The sequence below is a fragment of the Ylistrum balloti genome, unplaced genomic scaffold, assembly GCF_031769215.1.
Source record: "Ylistrum balloti isolate Yb309-2 unplaced genomic scaffold, AGI_CSIRO_Ybal_v1 Utg369892, whole genome shotgun sequence".
NCBI lineage: Eukaryota > Metazoa > Mollusca > Bivalvia > Pectinida > Pectinidae > Ylistrum > Ylistrum balloti.
Genome location: NW_026782024.1, coordinates 146532 through 167830, shown reverse-complemented (window position 1 = coordinate 167830; position 21299 = coordinate 146532). Strand labels below are relative to the sequence as shown.

General features: G+C 33.3%; 1 protein-coding gene across 1 annotated transcript; it reads right to left on the bottom strand.

The window, feature by feature from the left end:
* Positions 1–1183: 1183 nt before the first annotated feature.
* LOC132546516 (dnaJ homolog subfamily A member 2-like) lies at positions 1184–20490 on the bottom strand. The gene is made up of 10 exons (XM_060210234.1): positions 20419–20490; positions 17994–18053; positions 17507–17621; positions 16749–16878; positions 15623–15703; positions 9805–9938; positions 9289–9431; positions 7729–7927; positions 6305–6432; positions 1184–4130 (listed from the first exon to the last, which is right to left on the bottom strand). The coding sequence occupies exons 1-10, from the start codon at positions 20485–20487 to the stop codon at positions 3942–3944; spliced, it is 1248 nt and encodes a 415-aa protein (XP_060066217.1). The 5' UTR covers positions 20488–20490; the 3' UTR covers positions 1184–3941.
* Between the last annotated feature and the right edge of the window lie 809 nt (positions 20491–21299).

The window sequence follows — 21299 nt, the reverse complement described above, 5'->3', positions numbered from 1 at the left end:
TAGACAAACCCACATATGAATTTTGAAAGCTTGGCTGCCATTTAGATTTTCCAATCAATTTCATCACTGACTATGCACAATATGGTACTATGGTTATAACTGCAGACGAAATTGGAAAAATAGTCCACAAACACTTCTCAAGAAAGTGCAATAAAAGTATGATGGCTGTGTGTCAACAATCTTTTTCCCTGAATCACTCTTAAAATGGATTATGCACTAGGACACATGGAATTCAAGAATAATCCATCCAGGACTTCTCAACAAATAGGGGTACTGAGAATTGTTTAAGGACCAACAGATGAACCACAAACCATTATGTTGGGCTGAAACATTAGTATTTGGATTTGATATTGTATATAGCTTGTTATATTTTTGGAGGTAATGTTTTTTCTATATTAATTTGTATAATGAGAAATGTGTCTTTTATGTCATTTTACATTTAGATTGCAAAATTCTAACTTGTTCAAATATAATTTGATAGTTTTAAAAGAATACTTCAAAAACTTGGACCCATGAACTTTACCAGCTATACAGTAAGTGAATTCTTTAGAACTGAATCCCTTTTATGTTAAATGCTGTATTCAGCTTTCGGCATCATTACCGAGAACACTTAACAACATGTTCAAGCTTACAGTTAGTGTTGCAAGCAACACGTCCCATGCCATGCCATAATTAGCATTTTTGAAGCAACTTTTCAAACACCTTGAATGGAACATGACATTGGAATTTTAACTAGTATCCATGTAACCCAATATCATGTACATGTCAATTTCTTTCAGAAGTAATTTTCTATCAAATGGCATAGATCAGAAATAGATACCTAATCGGCCATCTCTAACTCAAGCTATCACCTGGAAACCAGACAGACAGATGATGACAAACACTTCAAGTCCCCTCCAATTTCAGTAGCTGGAGACTGAAAAAGAACCTGCTGATCATAAATCCTTTGGAGGCCCGAATTAATACCTGAAGATTCATCCCCGATTTATAACAGAAAATTCATATAAACTGTTGACACACCTCTTTTTCCTACATGAACAAAAGCAACCCAGCACCAAGAATTATACTTCATAAATAATATTGGTAAACAATACATGTATCTTCAAACATTTATGGCAACACTATATTTCCCTCTGAACAGTTTTACAACTGTGCTTGATAGGCGATGAAAAACAAAACAAGATTTTTGGTGCATTGTGTTTATTCTTTTATAAATTTCTCCCTCAAAAATTGAAGAAGACATCATTCACTCATACAGGAATAATAAATCCTCTTCAAGTTTTAAAAACATTTCCTTAATAAACCAAACTATTGATAATAAATGATGATCAATAGTTGTAATTAAAACTTGATATATGGCTAGCATAATTCAAATAATGGTACTCCTTTACTTTTATGTAATGGTACATGCGTCTATTGTACACTTAAAAGTTTTATGACCAATGAATAAGCCAAAACTGCCTGAGTGGCAAAACAGATATGATACATAAGCTTAAAGATGTTGGCCTCGCTTCTAAACTGTTCTGTTCCTTGCTTTTTCAGCAACATCACAAGTCTTGAATGAAGTTCAAAGAATCAGAGTATATGCTTCATTTCTTGTGATGAGAAAACTTCCATGAAATTTATGAAAGTAGCATTGTCATGACAGGAACACATTAACTTATATTTGTTTTACCTGCCTAAGTCCAATAAAACCTTTTCATCCAATTAGTTTCAACTTCTTGACAATGGTATGTCTAGAAATATGCTTTCCAAATATGTATTTAAAATTTCTGATATACGCGTATAGACATGGTAAATATATATAAAAAGTCTAACTATAGCAGATAGGAAATGATCAGAATTAACAAGGACATGTTAAGGTGTCTTTTGTAACTTTAATTTAGTAAGCATAATATTACAGAGATGATTCAATATTAAAATATTTCATCAATGTTATTCTGACTTTAACAATAGTATGTTTTGATCATATGACAATTAATATGTAAATATACTTGTTGAGTGTTTAGATTTGTGCTCTGAATCTATTTCAATACAAGGGGATCAACTCTTTTGAGGTGACAGAAATTATCGCACAAATCACTTCCAGAACCTTCCCTGCTTCAACAAAGATATCAGGTTTTTAGAGTTAAAATCTAGCTTTGTTCTATGCAAATACTATCAATGATAAAATGTTCCGTTTTTAAGACAATACAATCTTTTACAACCTCCACAATGAAAGATTGCTGATGAATGCATGTATTTCATTGACATAGAAACTAAAGCAGGTTCAATGAATGCAACAAAAAGCACAACACCAAGTTCATGTCAACTCAGATAGCACTCAAGAGAATCAATAATTCCCAATATGCTCTCCCTAACCTGTCACATTTAGAAGCAACACTACCGTCTCCATACACAAGGTTGTCCGATCTGTACTAGACAGTGTACAGAATTGCGTAGCGTCAGGAAACTTTTCTACACCTATGATAACTACCAGTACCCAACAGACCTAAAAGCTGTCCAATTGGTATTGAATTTGATTATATTCATCTTAACAGAACATTGCACTTAAGCAACATCAATTACAGAATTTTTAGATTTTTGAAGAAAGGATGTTGTGAAATCATACAACAAATGCGAAGAATCCAAAATAGATTGAAAACAAATCTGTCAAATCTGTTTATTTTATCAATCGGAACTACATGAAATTATATTTGAACACATACAATATGGAAAGAAATTTGACTTAAATTTAAACCATTAAAAAATTCAATATCCTATTTCTCCAAATAACTAACCTTCCTGTTTAAAAACACAAAAAAGCTGGGGGGTTTTCCCTTCAACATCCAGACTGGCTGGTCTCTAATTTGGAATGGTTTTGTAATGAATTACTACAACAAAAACTTCTTTGTTGATTTTTGGTGCTTTTTTTGGCAGGTTTGTTTCAAGACACTCTGCCATATTATGCTTTGTTGGAACATTATTGTTCAATAAAATAAATAGACACATATGGGAAGAAAGTGATGAATTGGCAATTTTGGGAAAAATCATAGGTAAGTTGTTCAAAACCTACCTCATCTCAACTCAGAAATAACTTAACAATCTAAAATTTGTTGTATACTATGATCACATGTTCAGCTGTATAGAATTTGAATGTTAAATGCATGATCACATTTCACAACTCCTAAAAGAAATAAATGTACTCAAAAGTTAAATGTACTGTCAATTTTTTTCAATATCTTTAATGTTGAAAGTTAATGAGCAAGTAATAAAGATGACCTTTATTTTCCATATCTTAATTGCATTTTCAGGATCTATATTTACATACCAAACTTATGCAAGCTATCCAAAATGATTCTCCTTTAATTAAACTATACAGATCTCCATGTAATGTAAAAAAGAGTGTGACAGCTTATTACCACAAGTCATGTAAAAGAAGAAACCAAAATATACATATTTTTGTCAGAATAACTCATGCTACCAGACTTATTTGAAATGCACCTTCAGGACTTTGATAAAAAGAAAAATTCAATCTACCAAGAACGACCTTTAAAAAGTTGTTCAATCTTTTAAAATGTCACATCAAAAGTCATAATATATGTAATGACATCATCACATTTATAAGTATAGGTCATAAATATTCAAAACACAGATGACAACAATAAAATTGATCTTTTCAAGTCAAGTAAGGTCACAATTTAAAAAAAAAACGAAACAAAAATCGAGAAATAAAATCAAATTCAAGTCTATTTCCTTTAAATCAAATGCCAGTTGAATACAGACCTTTGATTCAACAACGAAATCAGATTTGTTTGATTTTATTAATGTTTTTTTCTGTTGAAATTGAAACCTAGGCAGTCAAAGCCATGTTTGACATTGCTTACATCTGACAACAAACTTCCTTACATTTCTCCCTCTTATCCATCCACACACACATTATGTAACTAAAATTATGTGCGTTATTGATGTGCACACTGAACCCTGGGTCCATGTCCTCCTTCATCATCACTGTCCTCATTATATGCCTCATTGCCTCCATGATGACCACTCCCTCGAGTATCATCTAACTCTACCAAGCTTACTTCCTCTACATCCTCACCTGTTGGGATTTCTACTTTAGGCCGAGGTGGGAGAAGTTTCTCAAGTTTCTACAACAGATACAAATCAATCATTATATTTGAAGTAAAATGAAGAAAAAATTCAAAATCCAGTTTCTGCATCTCAGTACACAAACTTATTTTCAATTTCATATCAAGGCACAGACATTGCCTTGTTTGGTTGAATAGTGACAAAATTTAAGAACATTTTCTAATTAAGAATATTTTTCTTTTTTAGATAAACAACACAATGCAGCAAATTACAGTACCCCAATAACCGACTGCCTAACCAAGGTGAACTCATACCCCAGGTTTGAAGTTCCATTGGTTGGTAGTGTAGGAGATGGAGCCTGGACAAACTGTTTCTTTGCTGTTGGTCGAAGGTGGAAATATAGGTCACATGACCAACTTTTGATACCTGATACACATCTCATCAAGATGAATTCTTTTCCCAAACTTTCCTTTGATGTAAGTCAAAGGTCAAAATATAGGTCACAATGACCCACTTGATACCTGATACACATCTTATCAAGATAAATTCTCTTCCCAAACATTTCCTTTGATGTAAGTCAAAGGTCAAAATATAGGTCACATGACCAACTTTTGATACCTGATACACATCTCATCAAGATGAATTCTTTTCCCAAACTTTCCTTTGATGTAAGTCAAAGGTCAAAATATAGATCACAATGACCCCCTTTTGATACCTGATACACATCTTATCAAGATAAATTCTTTTCCCTAACATTTCCTTTGATGTAAGTCAAAGGTCAAAATATATGACACAATGACCCACTTTTGATACATACACATCTCATCAAGATGAATTCTTTTCCCAAACTTTCCTTTGATGTAAGTCAAAGGTCAAAATATAGATCACAATGACCCCCTTTTGATACCTGATACACATCTTATCAAGATAAATTCTTTTCCCTAACATTTCCTTTGATGTAAGTCAAAGGTCAAAATATATGACACAATGACCCACTTTTGATACATACACATCTCATCAAGATAAATTCTTATCCCAAACGTTTCCTTTGATGTAAGTCAAAGGTCAAAATGTAGGTCACAATGACCCACTTTTGATACCTGATACACTGCCTCACCAAGATGAATTCATATCCCTAACATTTCCTTTGATGTAAGCCAAAGGTCAAAGTGTAGGTCACAATTACCTGCTTTTGATATGTGACACACCATCTCATCAATGTTCCAAGTTTGAAGTTCCCATGATTAGTAGTGTAGAAGACTGGGCCCCCCCCCCCCGACTGGCCCCCCCCAAGAGAACTTCTAACCAAATAGCTTTTTTTAGCATGAATAAGAAAATTAGTAGCATAGTCTAGACGTACTTGATGCTCATTTGTTTGTCTGTTGGTTCCATTGTTGTATACCTTGTTCTCATTTGAGAATGTGACATTACTTACTTGGAATGACCAAGGTGTTTGCATAGCAGGTGATATTGATGAGTCAGAAGATGCTTACTCTTCCAGAACATCTAATCTTATTCTCCTTGTACTTTTTCAGGAGTCTCCATGTATAAATCTTTCTTTTATTCATATTTGCCCTAGTTTTATGGAATTGGAGTTTGAATTATGATTATGTTGCCATGATGGTATTTTTGATGTTCTTAAATGTGACATACCATCTCACTAAGGTGAATTAATATCCAAAATGTTAAGTTCCTTTGATTAGTTGTGTATAAGATTGGTCCAAAAAAATGTTTTTTTCCATGTAGGTCAAACCTCAAATGAAGGTCACAAGGACTTACTTTTGATAAATAACCCATATATAAAATACTAAGAACTAGTTCATTGGAGATAGGGCAGAGACTTTAGGTCAAAGGTCAAAACGAAGGTCAAGGTAACCTGCTTTTGATATGCAAAACACAATCTAAACAAACTGAGCCCATATCTTTAAGTATGAAGTTCCCATAATTAGTAGGGTAGGAAATAAGGCCCAGACAATCCTTTTCTTTGATGTAGGTCAAAGGTAAAAATATAGGTCAAAGTAACTTACTTTTAATGGGCAACATACTGTCTCCCAAGGGGACCTATATCTCTAAGTATTAAATTCATGTGGATAGTTATGTAGGAAATAGGGCCCCAACATGATAGCGGAAGGTTGGATGGACACAACCCAAAACTATAATTCCCTCCGGTTCCTGGTAATGTTCTAATAAGGCCCTTGATTAATAACACCGCCAAGATCATTTCAAACATTACCTGTAACTTGTGTTCAGGTGCAAAGTTTTGTGGTGGGAAGGTGATATCAAACTTTACTAAAAGTTCTCCTTTGTCAAATGGACTTTTGTATGTAGGCATTCCTTCTCCTTTTATGCATTTTACAGCTCCTGAAATCACAAAAATATGTAATACAATTTCTATATTGATACCATTGCTCCAAGTCAAGATGATGATCAAAATGGACTTCTTCAGGTGGAGTAGCCTTTATTATCATATTTCATATAAAGGGTTTCAGTTTGTCAGAAATCAGCCTTCCAATATTTGCCTAGTTTTGTATTTTAACCTCTATTTTACTATCCAGTTTGTACAATACAGAAATATAAAAAGAAGCAGTCACCTTGCAGAGGCAATGTGAAGGTACAAACAAGAGGCCCATGGACCTTAACAGTTATCTGGCTACAAAGACTTTCAGCAGGGAGAAGGGTTATTTTCTATGAATAAAAATCTTACTAAGAAGCTATTTTCCATGATGCAGATGGTAGATTTGATGAGGAGTAGGTAACTGTATTAAGTGTTACATATTGTTTGACAGTAAAGTTGGAGCTCAGTCCAACTGGTGAAACTTGAAAAGTTTGAAATGGGTGTTGCAAAGGAAAACCAAGATAGCGCAACCATGTTACAAAATGGCCTCCCTGGCTGATTTCTCAAAGTTCTGACAAGGTCAAAAAAGTAATAACACTTTGTTGGTTACCTTTCCTTAAATCTCAGCTCAAAGCACAATTGAAACTGGAGAAGAAATTTTAAAATGTTTTTCAAAATGGCAGCAATGGTAGCCATCTTGGATTTCAGATTGACCAAAAAATAACAATACTTGGACAGGACCATCCCAGTATCATTTCATGCAAGTGTGAGCTAAATACCATTGGTGGAACTCAAGAAGTTTGAAATAGGTGTTACAAAGGAAAACCATGATTGCACAATAATGATATAAAATGGCCTCCCTGACTGCTGTATAGAAGGTTTGACAGGCCAAAAATTAACAACACTTCGTTGGCTACTTTTCTTTAACACTCCCAATAATTTTTTAGCTCAATGGCACTAGTGGGACTGGAGAAGTTTAAAATATATTTTTGAAGATGGCTGCCATCTTGGATTTCAAACATACCCGAAAAATTCCAATACTTGGTCAGGACTATCTGAGGATTATTTCATGCAAGTTTGAGATCAATCCCACAGGTGGAACTTGAGAAGGAGTTTGGAATGTCAAAAGTTTATGCGCAGCAGATGACAACAGATGAAGCACTATGGCTATAGGTCATCATGACCCTTTGGATCAGATGACCTAAAGACCACGCAATAAAGAATATAAAGTATGTATGATGCTTACTGAGCTATAAGCAATTAGAGCAGAATATATCTGTCTTAACACGGGACAAGGCATCATTACAGAATCAATCAATTACCTGGATGTATAACATCACCGGGGGGACTTTTGACGAGTAAATCTCTACCATCTAAATGTTTGAGAGTAAACTGGAAACCACAGAGAGCTTCTGTAAGACTAAGATTGTATGTACAGTAGAGATTGTCTCCGTCACGTGTGTACAATTCATGTTCTTGTTGCTTCAGCACAATTATGACATCACCTGGCTCCATATCAGGCTGTTAAAAAAAGTGACAAAATTCAAAAATTAAAAATATAGATAAACAAAATTCATATCTAAGTATCATTTTAACTTGCTTGCTGTTTCAATGGCCTACAGCAATTCAAATACCAGGTCAATGTTATTCAAATTAGAATTTGAATTAAAGCAGATTATTACCAAACAGGTAAATCATTAGTTCAAAAGTTTTAACCTACAGGGATTGCTTAGAATATCTATCAAATAACTTTCAGTTGGTCACAATTGTGCAATAATCCTACAGTAAGTTTCCTGATTAAATATAAACAAATGACACTGATTTTTACCCGATATGTATTCTAAAATGTTGAATTCATCATTCAGAAGTTTATACTTAAACATGCCACAGAACAGCTGAACATATTACAGTTCAACGATCTTGTGATATACTGTAAAGGTGGTTATTTCCGCAGAGGTTTGAATTTCCCGATTTCAATAGGGTTACCAAATATGTGAGGATTATTTTTGTGATCAAAGTGCCTTAGGGTATTTAGTGTATATTTCAAAAATATATCAATAAGTGTTCTTTCCTTGATCATTGACTGGTCTACGATTACCTATCACAGGCTTTGTCTTGGTGAGGCACCAGGGTTCTCACACCCCATTTTGCGACTGGGGCCCGGGGCCCTTAGAATTGGGAAAAATAATGCTGTTTTCCTTAGAATTGGGAAAACTTGGGGTTTAAATTGAGAAAAAAAGATACTATTTTGCATTGGGAATTCGGCCCCAAATTTGGCAGATCGAGAGCCCTGGCACACACGATTTATACCATATAATTTGAGCACAAATCATGAGCATTTCCTTGGAGTTTTATGAAGATCATCATAACTGATGAATGGTTTTCTCATCAATGATTAGTTTGTGTAGCATTATATGGTCAACTCACATTGGCCATTAACTTCCATACCAGTAAAAGTCAAACTGACCAATTATCATTTTTAACCCAACATTTATCGTCTGTGATTTGAAAAGTATTAAAGATGATTGTCTGCTGCTCCTTTATCTAATGTGCTTAAATTACAAAGGTAAATTATTTTGTTTTTAGCTCCAGGATGTAATATGATGATTTTACAATGTCTGGACCATATACATATGTTAAATAAATATGCAACGGAAATTTACATGGCTTAGTATTTGCCGCATATTTAAAGTAAATTCCATGTTTACAGGAAGGCATAATGTATAGAACTTGATGAAATTAGAAAGAAAAAATGATGACCTCTGACCACAATACTTATGAACTGTGAGGGAGATTTGCGAGGTTATATCTCAGTGACCATCTAGAGCTAACACAGATTAACTTACTGCAACTAACTCGATTCGATGAAGTTAGAAACATACCAGTTGGTCACCTTCCCATCTGAATGTAATTTTCTGGTTATCCCTCATGCCCTTGTCTACATTGACTTCAAGGATCTTTGTTTGATTGACCACTTTCTTCCCTTTACAGTCCTTACACTTGTCTTTTTCATTGATCACCTCACCTAGTAACAGAGCAATATTGTTAGTCCAATAATAAGACATTATACTATGACACAAATACATCATAAGAACTTTCGTGCAGCTATAAGAACTCCTTTTTTCAGCTAGAGTTGCAATTGCATTTATCATAATTTCAATTTAAAAAGACATTTCAGATGTCATTGATGAATCATACCATTCATTTGAGAATTTTTTTATCATTATGAGAGACTTGCATTTAGTTCTAAGTAAAATGGCACAGAAACAAGGCATGTAATATCTAATTTACAGTCCCAGTCTAAACCAAAAGGTTGCTGACAACATTTCAACAGTTCAATAGAAGCATATTGCAATGCACTATTTTTCTTTTTGTGCTAAAAACTCATAGTAAATTACCTTCACCATGACAATCTGGACACACAGATTGCATTTGCTGTACCATGCCAGGACCAAGCTGTCTAAGGGTTACCTTGACACCACGGCCGTTGCACGTTCTACATCTGTGCATTGCACCTTCTTTTCCACCAGAACTAGAAAGAGTCACACATATGTTTTTCAATGAAAAATAAAATCAACAAAAATGTCACACATCTGCAAATTCAACACAAAATTCAAAGTTTTCACTTTAATTATATTATTTCCATACCACTGTCACCAGCATGTCTTCAGTTTACTTTATGAATCAAGTGGAAATGATCCTGTATTTGATTGAAAAATTTGTACTAAAACTGTATAAACTCATATTAGAATACCATTTACTATTCAGGACATTGATAAATATTTGTTAAGATTCCAACATTTGTTTCAGTACCATTGTACTTGTCTCCACCTTAATGAATGGACTAACATTTCATGAACACCTCTGCTATTCCAAACTATGAAGTTATTGATGCAGGTACATAATTTAAATGTATGGTTATGAAATCTGTTGATCGACATATGATAAACAATTGCAGACATTTGGATATGATTTGTTGAGTTTACTAATTATACAATTAAAGGAGCATAATTTTAAAAAAAAACTGGATTGAAAGCATACATGCAGGATAGACAATGAAACAAAATTCATTCTTAGGTTCATCTGACTGGTTAGTGATATTACTATTCCTTTTTTGTAACTTTTTATTTTTTTTCTTCAAACAGGATACATTGCAAGACAATAAACATACCACACTTTCTCATTTATATTTTATATCCCATTCAGCTTTTCTTCTTTCAGTCACTCATCATACACCTACATTCATACATCACCTTCACTTCATCTATACAACACTCCCAACTGGTATATTTATTATATAGGATATATTCATTCATCCTTCACCTATACTACATTCACTCATATTTCACCTGCACCTCATTTATATAACAAAAACACTCATAAAAGATTGATTCACTTATATTTCATACACTACATTTTCACTAATTCTTCATATATATATCATACACCTATACAAACTCCCCTGAAGGATGTGTTCACTCATTTTTCCACTATGTATACATATTCACTCATCCTTTACCTATACTACACCTATACAAACATTCTTACATATTATTATCACTCATACTTCACCCATTCAAAAAACACAGAACAAATACACATAACTACATAAAAGGAATATATCTCAGAAGGAGAAAGAGAGGGAGAGAGAGAGAGAGAAAGAGAGAGAGAGAGAGAAATTAAGAGGGAGCTGCCTGGGAATGTATAACCACATCCTAGAAACACAAATTTATGATGCTAAGTTATCTCAATTAACTTTTCCCATTTCCTCCATACTTTTTTAAACTCATCCAGTACCAGATTCCCTTTTCCAGTAGCTATGAATTTCTGGACACAATATGTTTCCTTAATTAGATTCTTGAGACCATGAATAGAAAATTCCGTTTTTAAACATCTAGAGCTATAGATGTACTGTTTCATTATCAATATTATTGTGTTGTCCACTACAAAATTGATATTGTTCCTATTCAATATTCCAAATAAAAAGGATTCTTTATTATATGCAAAAGGAATTGAAAGACTGTCCACAAGATATTCAAAATTCTGTAAAAATCTTTGTACTTTTTCACATTCCCATAGGGCATGAATAATTGTTTCTGGTTCTGTTCCACACTGGAAACAGGAAGAACTATTTTCTATCCCTATTTTTGATAGGTAAGTGTTAGTAGTTAAAATATGCTGATTTATCCTATATTGTAACCAATGTAATTTGGTATTTTTTGTTACTTTAAAAGGCAATTTGTATATTTGTTTCCATTTTTCGTCACTGTATTCAAACATGGTGTTCCATTTTTGTTTACCTGTAGACAATGTATTGTTGTGACATAATAAAAGATAAAAATCTTTTGATCCTTTTTTATTTTTAAAGTAAATCTCAAAAGCCTTTGGTAAATATGGATATACAACTGGATGATTGGTAATATCTGTGTCAGAAATAAGCTTTTTAACAATATGAATTACCCCCTGATATTCTAAAAAATTAGTTGGCACGCCATATCTGGTTACAAATTCCTGAAAACTATAGAAGACTCCTGAATTAATATCCTTTATCAAATCATTAATGGAGTACCATTTCTTATAAAAAAGTGTCTTGTCCCCCACTCTTATCTTATTGTTATGCCAAAGTGGTGTTTTTAATATTGATGTTGTCTTATTTGAGAAAAGTTCCTCTGTCCGGCTAAGTTCTATGTGAGCTTTAAAGACATCTTTCCAAAACTGATTTTTACATATTTTGAGGTATTCATTTATAAATTGTGGTCCACAACTCATTAACATAGTTATATCAATGTTTGTATTTAACAAAATCTGCCATTTTCCACTTTGTGTTAATAGTCTTCTTACCCATGTTAGCTTCAGAGATCTGACAAAACTTTCCAGATTTAACATCTTAAGTCCTCCTTCTTCATATTGTTTTGTAATTACCTCCCTTTTCACTTTATCCCTTCTGCTGTTCCACAAAAAATGGTATATTTCAGTGGTAATGCATTTTAGGAAGCTTTCATTTGGATTTGGTATTGATATAAAAAGATTATTGCATTGTGAAATTAAAAGTGATTTCATAACATGTATTTTCCTAAATGGAGTCAAGGCTCTCCTACTCCAGCTTTTAATAATTGCCTTAAGTTTCACAAGTTTTTTATCAAAATTCAGTTTTGGTATTCTGTGTAGATCAACATGGAAATCAATACCTAATAGGGTAAACTTATGGTCTCCCCATTGTAGATTGAGTTCAGGGTAAAAGACTTCCTGACTATATTTTTTACTTCCAATCCAGATAACTTGGGTTTTACTGGCATTTATTTTCAAACCGGATATTTTAGCAAAATCATTTAATTCACGTAAGGTTTCTTTTAGCGACTTCTTGGAACCGTCTAAAATGATAGTGGTGTCATCTGCATACTGTGATAAAAGAATAGGTGTATTTTCTATTTGAATACCTTTTATATTCTCATTATTTCTCAATCTTATCGCTAAGATTTCTGCACATAAAATGAATAGGTAAGGGGAAACTGGATCCCCTTGTCTACACCCTCTTTTAATCTCAAAAAATGTTGACAAATTCCCCCCTTGATTAATAGAAGAACATGGTTGAGTAAGAAAAAGTTTTATCCAATTTCTAATATCTTCACCAAACTCAAAAAAGGCAAGTACTTTGTCAATAAATTTCCAATCAACCGAATCAAATGCTTTTTCGAAATCAACAACTAATAGAAGACAGGGTATATCATTTTCTTCTGCAAATTGCATTGTATCATAAATGAGCCTGATGTTTTCTCCTATATATCGACCTTCAATGAAACCAGACTGATCTAAATCTATTAATTTATTTAGGACTGTTTTAATTCTATTTGCGATAGAGCCTGATGCTATCTTATATGTTACATTTAGCAGTGAAATTGGTCTCCAATTTTTTATAACATGTCTAGGTTTATTTCCTTTTGGTAAACAAGTGATAATTCCTTGGCGTTGAGTTACAGTAAGTTTTTATATTGAAGAAACCATAATTAAATGATCGAACAGCAAAATCACCCAGTTCTTTCCAAAAACATTTAAAAAATTCTACAGAGAAACCATCAGAGCCTGGACTCTTATTATTTTTCATTTTCTTCAATGTTTGAGAAGCCTCACTAATAGTTAGTAAACCTTCTAGACTTTGTGATTCAAATTGATTAAGTTTTGGAATATTCATTTCACTTAAGTCTTGTAAATTCATATCATGAACATTACAACTATCACCTGCATAAAGTTTTTCATAAAAAAGCTTTGTTTCATTTAAAATATCTTCTTGTTTCCTTACAATTTCTCCATTCTCTTTTTCTATCTGAGGAATTATCTTTGAAGTAAAATTTCTATTCTCAAGGTTCAAAAAATACTTTGATGGTTTTTCTCCTTCCTCTGTCCATTTTGCCTTAGATCTAATAATACTTCCTTTTAGTTTATGTTGTCTAATTTTTCTTAATTCTTCTTTTTTAGAATCTAATAATGTATAATCTATGTTATCACTAGATTCTAGGGTTTCTATTGTTTTTATTAGTTTGTTTTCTGTCTGGTTTTGAAGTTTTTTCTTATATGAGAATGATATGGTTTTTCCTCGAATTTCAAGCAGCAGTGTCTCTAAGAAAAGTTGATCATTGATGGTAAATTGAATGTCACTGTTTGGTATTGTCTGAATAGCATCTAGGTTGTATATAGGTAGTGCATACTGCTTCTTGATATCAGTAATGTGTTTGTTGATTATTTGCAGAAAGTCTATATCATGAAGTAAAGAATTATTAAACTTCCATAGTCCTTTTCCTTTTTTGAAATCATTAAACTTAAAAGATATTGTAGGTATTGAATGGTCAGATCTATAACCAGGGTCTATGCTTGATTTCTGAATACTGGGCAGCATGTTTTCGGAAATAAGGAAAAAATCTAGTCGAGCTTGTTTCCTTGGATTACTTCTTCTCCAAGTATATCTTCTAGAGTCTTCGTATTGATCTCTGTATATATCTATTAACCCTATTTCGTTCATCATCTCTATTACTTTGTCCCTAGCTTTTGGATTATTTACTTGTCTATAAGAATTATCATAGTCTATGTCAGGATTAAGTACGAGATTGAAGTCCCCACATATAATAAGGAATTCATTATTAAACTCATTCACAACATCAACTACCTGTTCATAAAAATGTGGACTATCTGTATTTGGACCATATAAATTTATCAAAGTCACATTTTTACCCTCTATTAACATATCTAATGCTAAAAAATTTCCACTATTATCCTTCTTCTCTTTAATTACCTTCATCTCAAAATTATTATCAATTAATACTGCCACCCCTCTTGAGTTTGATCTGTAACAGCTAAAAAAACATTCATAACCCCATTCAGACCTTACAGAATTTTCCATTTCAGTAGTAAAGTGTGTTTCTTGAATGCAATAAATATTAAATTTTTTATTTCGTAAAAATGAGAAAACATCATTTCTTTTGTTATGATCACCCAAGCCTTGACAGTTAGCTGCTAATATACCAATAGATTCCATATTATCTGTATTGGTCTAATGCATTAGACTTAACAACTGTGTGTACTATAAAAACATCCATAATTCTGAGCCAATAATAAGCAAATATAACTTGGGCCTGGGTAAAATTGATCATAATATAGCCTACCAATGTTATCTAGTTTCATACATAAAATAACCCGAGTCAAAGTTAAGTATTGAGTATAAGATATACTATTATTGCAACTATGAGGGCCATTTATACCTGGTATGCACTTAGACTTTACCTTTTTTCTATAGTTAGTTAACATCCCAGGCAGAGGAAAGAGAAAGCAGAAATACAAGATAAGATATAGAGTTGAGGAAAACATCAAAAAAGAAAGTTGTAGAAAGTAAGAGCATTCATGAGTAAAAAATAATGACAAAAAGAACATACTGTTGCACCACCAACCACACACACTAAAAAAAAACAAGCAGGCAATTGCTCCCGGTCTGAGGGAGACCCCTTGTTTGTTTACAAATGGTATCGTAGATATCCGATATACCAACTAATCATCAAATAGAAGCTGATAGACCATCTAATCATATATTACCCACATGATATCCCTCAAACCAGGAGCAAGTGCATGCCATACTCCGCATCAACCATCTTTACCGGAAGTAAACACCAAAACCGGATATACGCATATGATAAAGGTATACTATTCCTGATTTTAACACTAGTTACTTACCCATTGCACTTTGTACAGATTACTGTTTTGCTTAACTGCAACTTTGATGTTTTTCCATTATACAAGTCCTCAAGTGTTACTCTGAAAAATGAAAAATCTACATTATACATAATTTGATTACGATTAATCTAACTATGCAAGAAAATACAGGCTTTAAAAAAACCCAGGAAAATATAGTAACATTTGAGAAATATTGTTAACCTTTTCTCTCCACAGCTGCACCCAATAATCAAGATGAAATTACCGCCAATTCAAACTGACATTAGTCATCACTCTTCAAAGGCAACCATGAACATTAACTGTAGCAGTAAACATGAAATATTGAACAAATTCTAAAATTGACTCTTAATGTCAATGACAACTTACACTTTGTAAACTGAAATAATACCCCAAAAAATCCAAATTAATTGTAAAAATGGGTATACTTTGCTTATTCATATGCAATCTTTTTCTCACTGAGGAGTTTTCCCATATTGGAGAAAACTACCACTAATTACAGAACTATGTCTGTTCCCCATAAATTATCTTATTTGTTAGCTAATCATAAAGAGGCCAAGTTACTGGAAGGAAGTTCATTTGTCAAATTTCATTTAATTTTAATATAAATGAATGTATAATCATATATTTTTTCAAATACTGCTACACATTTACAATGTTATGATGCTAAAAATCTATACCAAATTACAGTTTACACACCCAGTTATTTTGAATTCCTTAAAAGATCACTGAAACCTTAGGTATTTCAGTTTGAACGCATGAATTTTTCTTCAATAAAAGTTAAGGTTATGGAATAATTGTGACCTAAAAAATAAAAATTCATTCTAGATAAATGTTTAAATAAATGAAGTTTGATCTCAAAACTTAAAAAAGAACACTTTCTTGTTCCATCAAAGGCTGCTGAAGTTTTTTACATTTCATGTCACAATCTATACACTGGGATGAAATGAAACTTTATGTTTGACCATCACAGTCCTTGTGGTAGTTGATCATTACTCTGCCTACTTCAGTGCTGATTTGTTTTAATTGTATTGGTTCTTTTGTGCAAAAAGAGGTATCAATATTTTGAAAGCTCATAAACATTATCCTTTCCCTTTGAGATGGGTAAGAGCTGACAAGTTGATAATACCTGAGAGGATGAAGTGTGTCCTCCCCTTTCCTCCTGCCACGTCGACCTCCCATTCCACCCATTCCGCCCATTCCTCCAAATGGACCCCCAAACATTCCTCCAAATAAATCACCAAACATGTCCGAAAAGCCTGAAAGAGCATACAAGTGTTTATTAAGATAGTGTAAGCACACATATTTTAGTGGTTATCTTTTTTCAGTATTTATCATGCTTAAAGCATTGTGCTAGGTCCAGTTTTTATATGCTACTTACTAAGTAATTATAGTGGCTGTGTGAATTTATCATTGCACTAATTTGCTAATTTGTGATCAACTGATAATACACTCAAATATGACTGCACCAAAGAATCTATGTTTACAAAGGGGTAAATCATTTCAGATGATGGTAATGGTTAAATATCTTTGCTTTACAGCTGTGATTGAACTAGAGGTTGTGACAGTCATTGCTGACTAGTAGGCAAACTGCAGACAAGTATGGCAGATCTTTCTTATAATGCCCAACTGGAAAATTATCATGGTCACCAAACATTTGATAGGAATTCATGTCAAATATACATTATTTTCTTTGTCCTGACAAATGAAATATTTTCTTACCCTAAAGCATAACAACTGAAATGTACCATACTGATCAATAAATAATCATTTTGCTCTGTAACTGTATATATCATGCAAGATAATAGTTATACACTTTGGAAAGATATATTATATCAACTTAAAGCTACAATTTTTCAAGTTTTTCTGAAACTTTTTTTTACATACCTGGTCCTCCTCCTGCCCCACCTCCTTCCTTAAGTCCTTGTAGCCCAAATCTGTCATAGGTCTCCCTTTTCTCAGGATTAGACAGAACTTCATAGGCAAAGCTTATTTCCTTAAACTAGATTTTTTTATTTCTATTTAGATAAAAATCAGTCTAGCATTTACATACAACAATAAGTATGCATGTAAAAAATAACCAACTACAACCAAATTCAAACTTTACATATTACCATACATCCACATACCAAATCAGTCCTTTTTTCGTAACTTTCATAGAGTAAATGATAGAAACAAAATTATGATAGACTGATAGACAAGTGTAACACTAGTTAGGAAGGAGATAAAAATCATCCACTTTTTCTCCATATATATCACTGTATATTATATCACACAAAACCTGGTGTAAGGTATTAAATTTGATTACTCTGATTTAAACAGAAATCAATATGCCAAGTATTAGGATTTGGATTCAAGATGAAAACATTCTTACCTTATCTTCTGCTTGTGGATTCTTGTCAGGATGGAATTCCTTTGCCAACTTATAGTAGGACTGGAAAGAAACCAAGATTTCAAGAGTCATTTAATAGTAAATTAAAAGTGCTTTTGTATATCATACAAGCACTGTTATCATTATGGGTTACATTCTATTTAAAAAATGAACCTCCAATGAGGAAAGGAACACAATGCTGTTGTTTTCTAAGCACATGTTTAAAGTTAAAAAAGAAAATGGTTTGTATACAGATAAATTATGTCAAAAGGGCAAGGTAGTTAACACACACAGCACAACTGATTTCTATCATGTGTAACTGCTGTAAATACTCATCATCTGTACATGTATTCATAACTTGGATAAGATAATCAATGATATATACATTGTACATATTTTGACAGACACCACACAGCTTTGTCTCATTCTGGTCAGTTGAAATTATGATCACTTTATCACAATGTTCATAACTACCAAGCTTGAAAATAAGCATATGCAAATTGCAAAATAATGATTTTAGTGGTCAACTTTCTGTGTATATGATCAGTGAAAAAGTCACATTTTTAAATATGTATATTTAATGATGATGGCTTTATCTTCAATAGGAATAAGTTTTACACTGATGTTAACACACAATACATTCATCTGAAATCAGACAGGGTCATGGTGGAAATCATGCCTCAATTAGTTTACAAATTTTTACAAATCATGCAATTAAAATGAAACAATTCCTCTAACACTTCCTCTAACATGTTTTAAGTGTCGCTTTTAAGTTAGAATATCAAACATGGTCTTTGGTATAATGCACTTGCACAACAACAAGAAATCTCATTCAGAAAGCCTCTTGTGTTATTAATATAACAATAGTAAAGCTTTCTAGTTCAACACACGTCCAATGTGGATGACAGCTCCCATGATGAAACACAGTTGTGAGAAAACAAATTAGAACAATTTTGCATATGAACATATAAGAGATAGTGTTGTCCCTGGTTAGAGGAAACAGAGCAAGCCAGACAGGCCTCTCACACCCCATTTTGGGACTGGGGCCCGGGGCCCTTAGATTTGGGAAAAATAATGGTGTTTTCCTTAGAATTGGAAAAAATTGGGGTCAAAATTGGGAGAAAAAAAAAACTATTTTGCATTGGGATTCGGCCCCAAATCTGGCAGATCAAGAGCCCTGCCAGGGCGCTAATGCATTACTAATTCAGTTTTTAGATGTTTCCTTTTTTGACAGGTATCCATTCTGAAATCCATTAACTCCTCCAACCCAACACATGTCCATAACAGCCCTATAAGCATTTAATTTGAAGTGCAAAATCCAATCGTGCCAGGAGAAATTTTAAGCACTTTGCTGGTGGCTCAAAATGTTTTGAGCCCTCATCACATTACTAAATGTAACACAGCCATAAAAATCAGAAGTCATTTACCTACCAGTATGTTACATGGACTTTTTGTTAATAGATCATAAATGCTTTCATAGCAGTGACTTGACTAAGGAATCAAACAAAGGACATGTTTTACTTAGCTACAAATCTTACACTAAACCTATTTAATTGACGAGAAGTTCATAGTCTACCATCAAACAATATATTGTGGCCGGCTACTTGTCCACATTAATTCTTATACAAGGAGTTGCATCTAGTAATTCTGCCTGTGACCCAGTAACTTTTGAAGGATCTTTTTCACGAGTTCCATTGCTAAAAGTTTTAGTGAGTTCTACTGGAAAGTTCAGGTCAAGAACTCAAACATCTGATCATTTGGTGTCCTTTGATTATGTGTGGTCTTAATGAAGATTACTGAATAGTTCAATTCTAGTTAACATTATCTTACATGGTACGACATCACAGCTTCTGTTAACACCGTGCGTGGAGGTAGCCATACTAAAATACTTTTGGTTTTTATGTCGTCTTTAAAGGGTCATGCCTATAGTAATGTTGAATTACAATAGGTCTGTCGACTTTATATTCAATGAAACTCAAGCAAGTTTCTGAAGTAACCAAAGCAAAGAAATGAAATTAACTGAAAAGTCATAATTAGATTCTTCTCGAATGGTAATTTACAACTTAAAGGTGACGTAATTTTAATGAAACTAGAATATTCTTTCAACTCGCCATTTTGTTAAAAAATTTAACAGTTTTTTAAGGTTAAGAGTAAAGTATTATTTATCATATAATTTGGCCCCCACGTAAAATAATCGAGAAAATGCCTTGAGCACGGGTATAAGCATATTGTTAGCACAAACTCTACAATAAGGTCGCAAAAACGATAATGTCAAGACCATGCACGACTCCTCCACGCCGGAACCCATTTGTTGAGGAACAAAAACGTCGGGAACGATATCTAACTCTACATTTAAGATTACTTAAACATAGGATAAAAAGGAAAAGAGTATGAAGACAATAGATTTCAACTTTTTCTGCATGTTTACCTTCTTGATTTCTCCATCAGAGGCAGTTTTAGAAACACCCAGCACTTCATACAGCGTTGTTTCTGCCATTTTCACGAGGTGTACCGTGACGTCATAGCCACCTGGTAGGAAAATCTTTTCTATTGTTAGGGGAAGTAACCGTCTTGTACTCAAATCTCGTAATGGCGACACGCATTGAGATTTAACGAATTTTGACAGCTGATGAATTGGTGAACTTCATCTATCATGTAATTTTTGTTTTGTTTAAGTTGCCACAAATGTAACAAGGTACACTTTTAACAACTTTTACTGCTCTGGTTAACTATCGCACTGGATTTTCGGAACATTTTCTTCAGGTCTGTAATGTCAATTGTGACACAACCCGTCGGAGAATTGAGAGTGACATTTCGATAACTACACGGTCATCCTACATCAGACAAATGACCAGCGTGAATCATACTAGCACTGGCGTGTGTAGTGCATGGCGGCTTCCTTATAGTTAACGTCACTGTGTACCAAACATAAGTGTAACGCTATGTCACTCGAACATAAGTGTAACATTTTTCGTATGGTTAACGTCACTGTGCACTAAACAAAAGTACCAAACATAAGTGTAACGCGACTTGCGTTGTTAATGGTATCTGCTAATTTGTTTAAAGTATGGTGGTTAAAGGTCCACGTTTAACAGTAAAGTAGTGTGTGTTCCATGCAAAGAAGTGCATCACGGTTTTACTCGCAGCAAATGTATAGTTGAATTGCCAGGCAAAGTGTAACGTGTTAACTTCTACTTATTACTGACCTACTGTCTAAAAGGCTACGTCAAAATTCTTAGCAGGGGGGAGTGGGGTAGACATGTAGTTGAAGAATATTTTTGAGGATATAAGCTTCGAAGGAGTCATTAA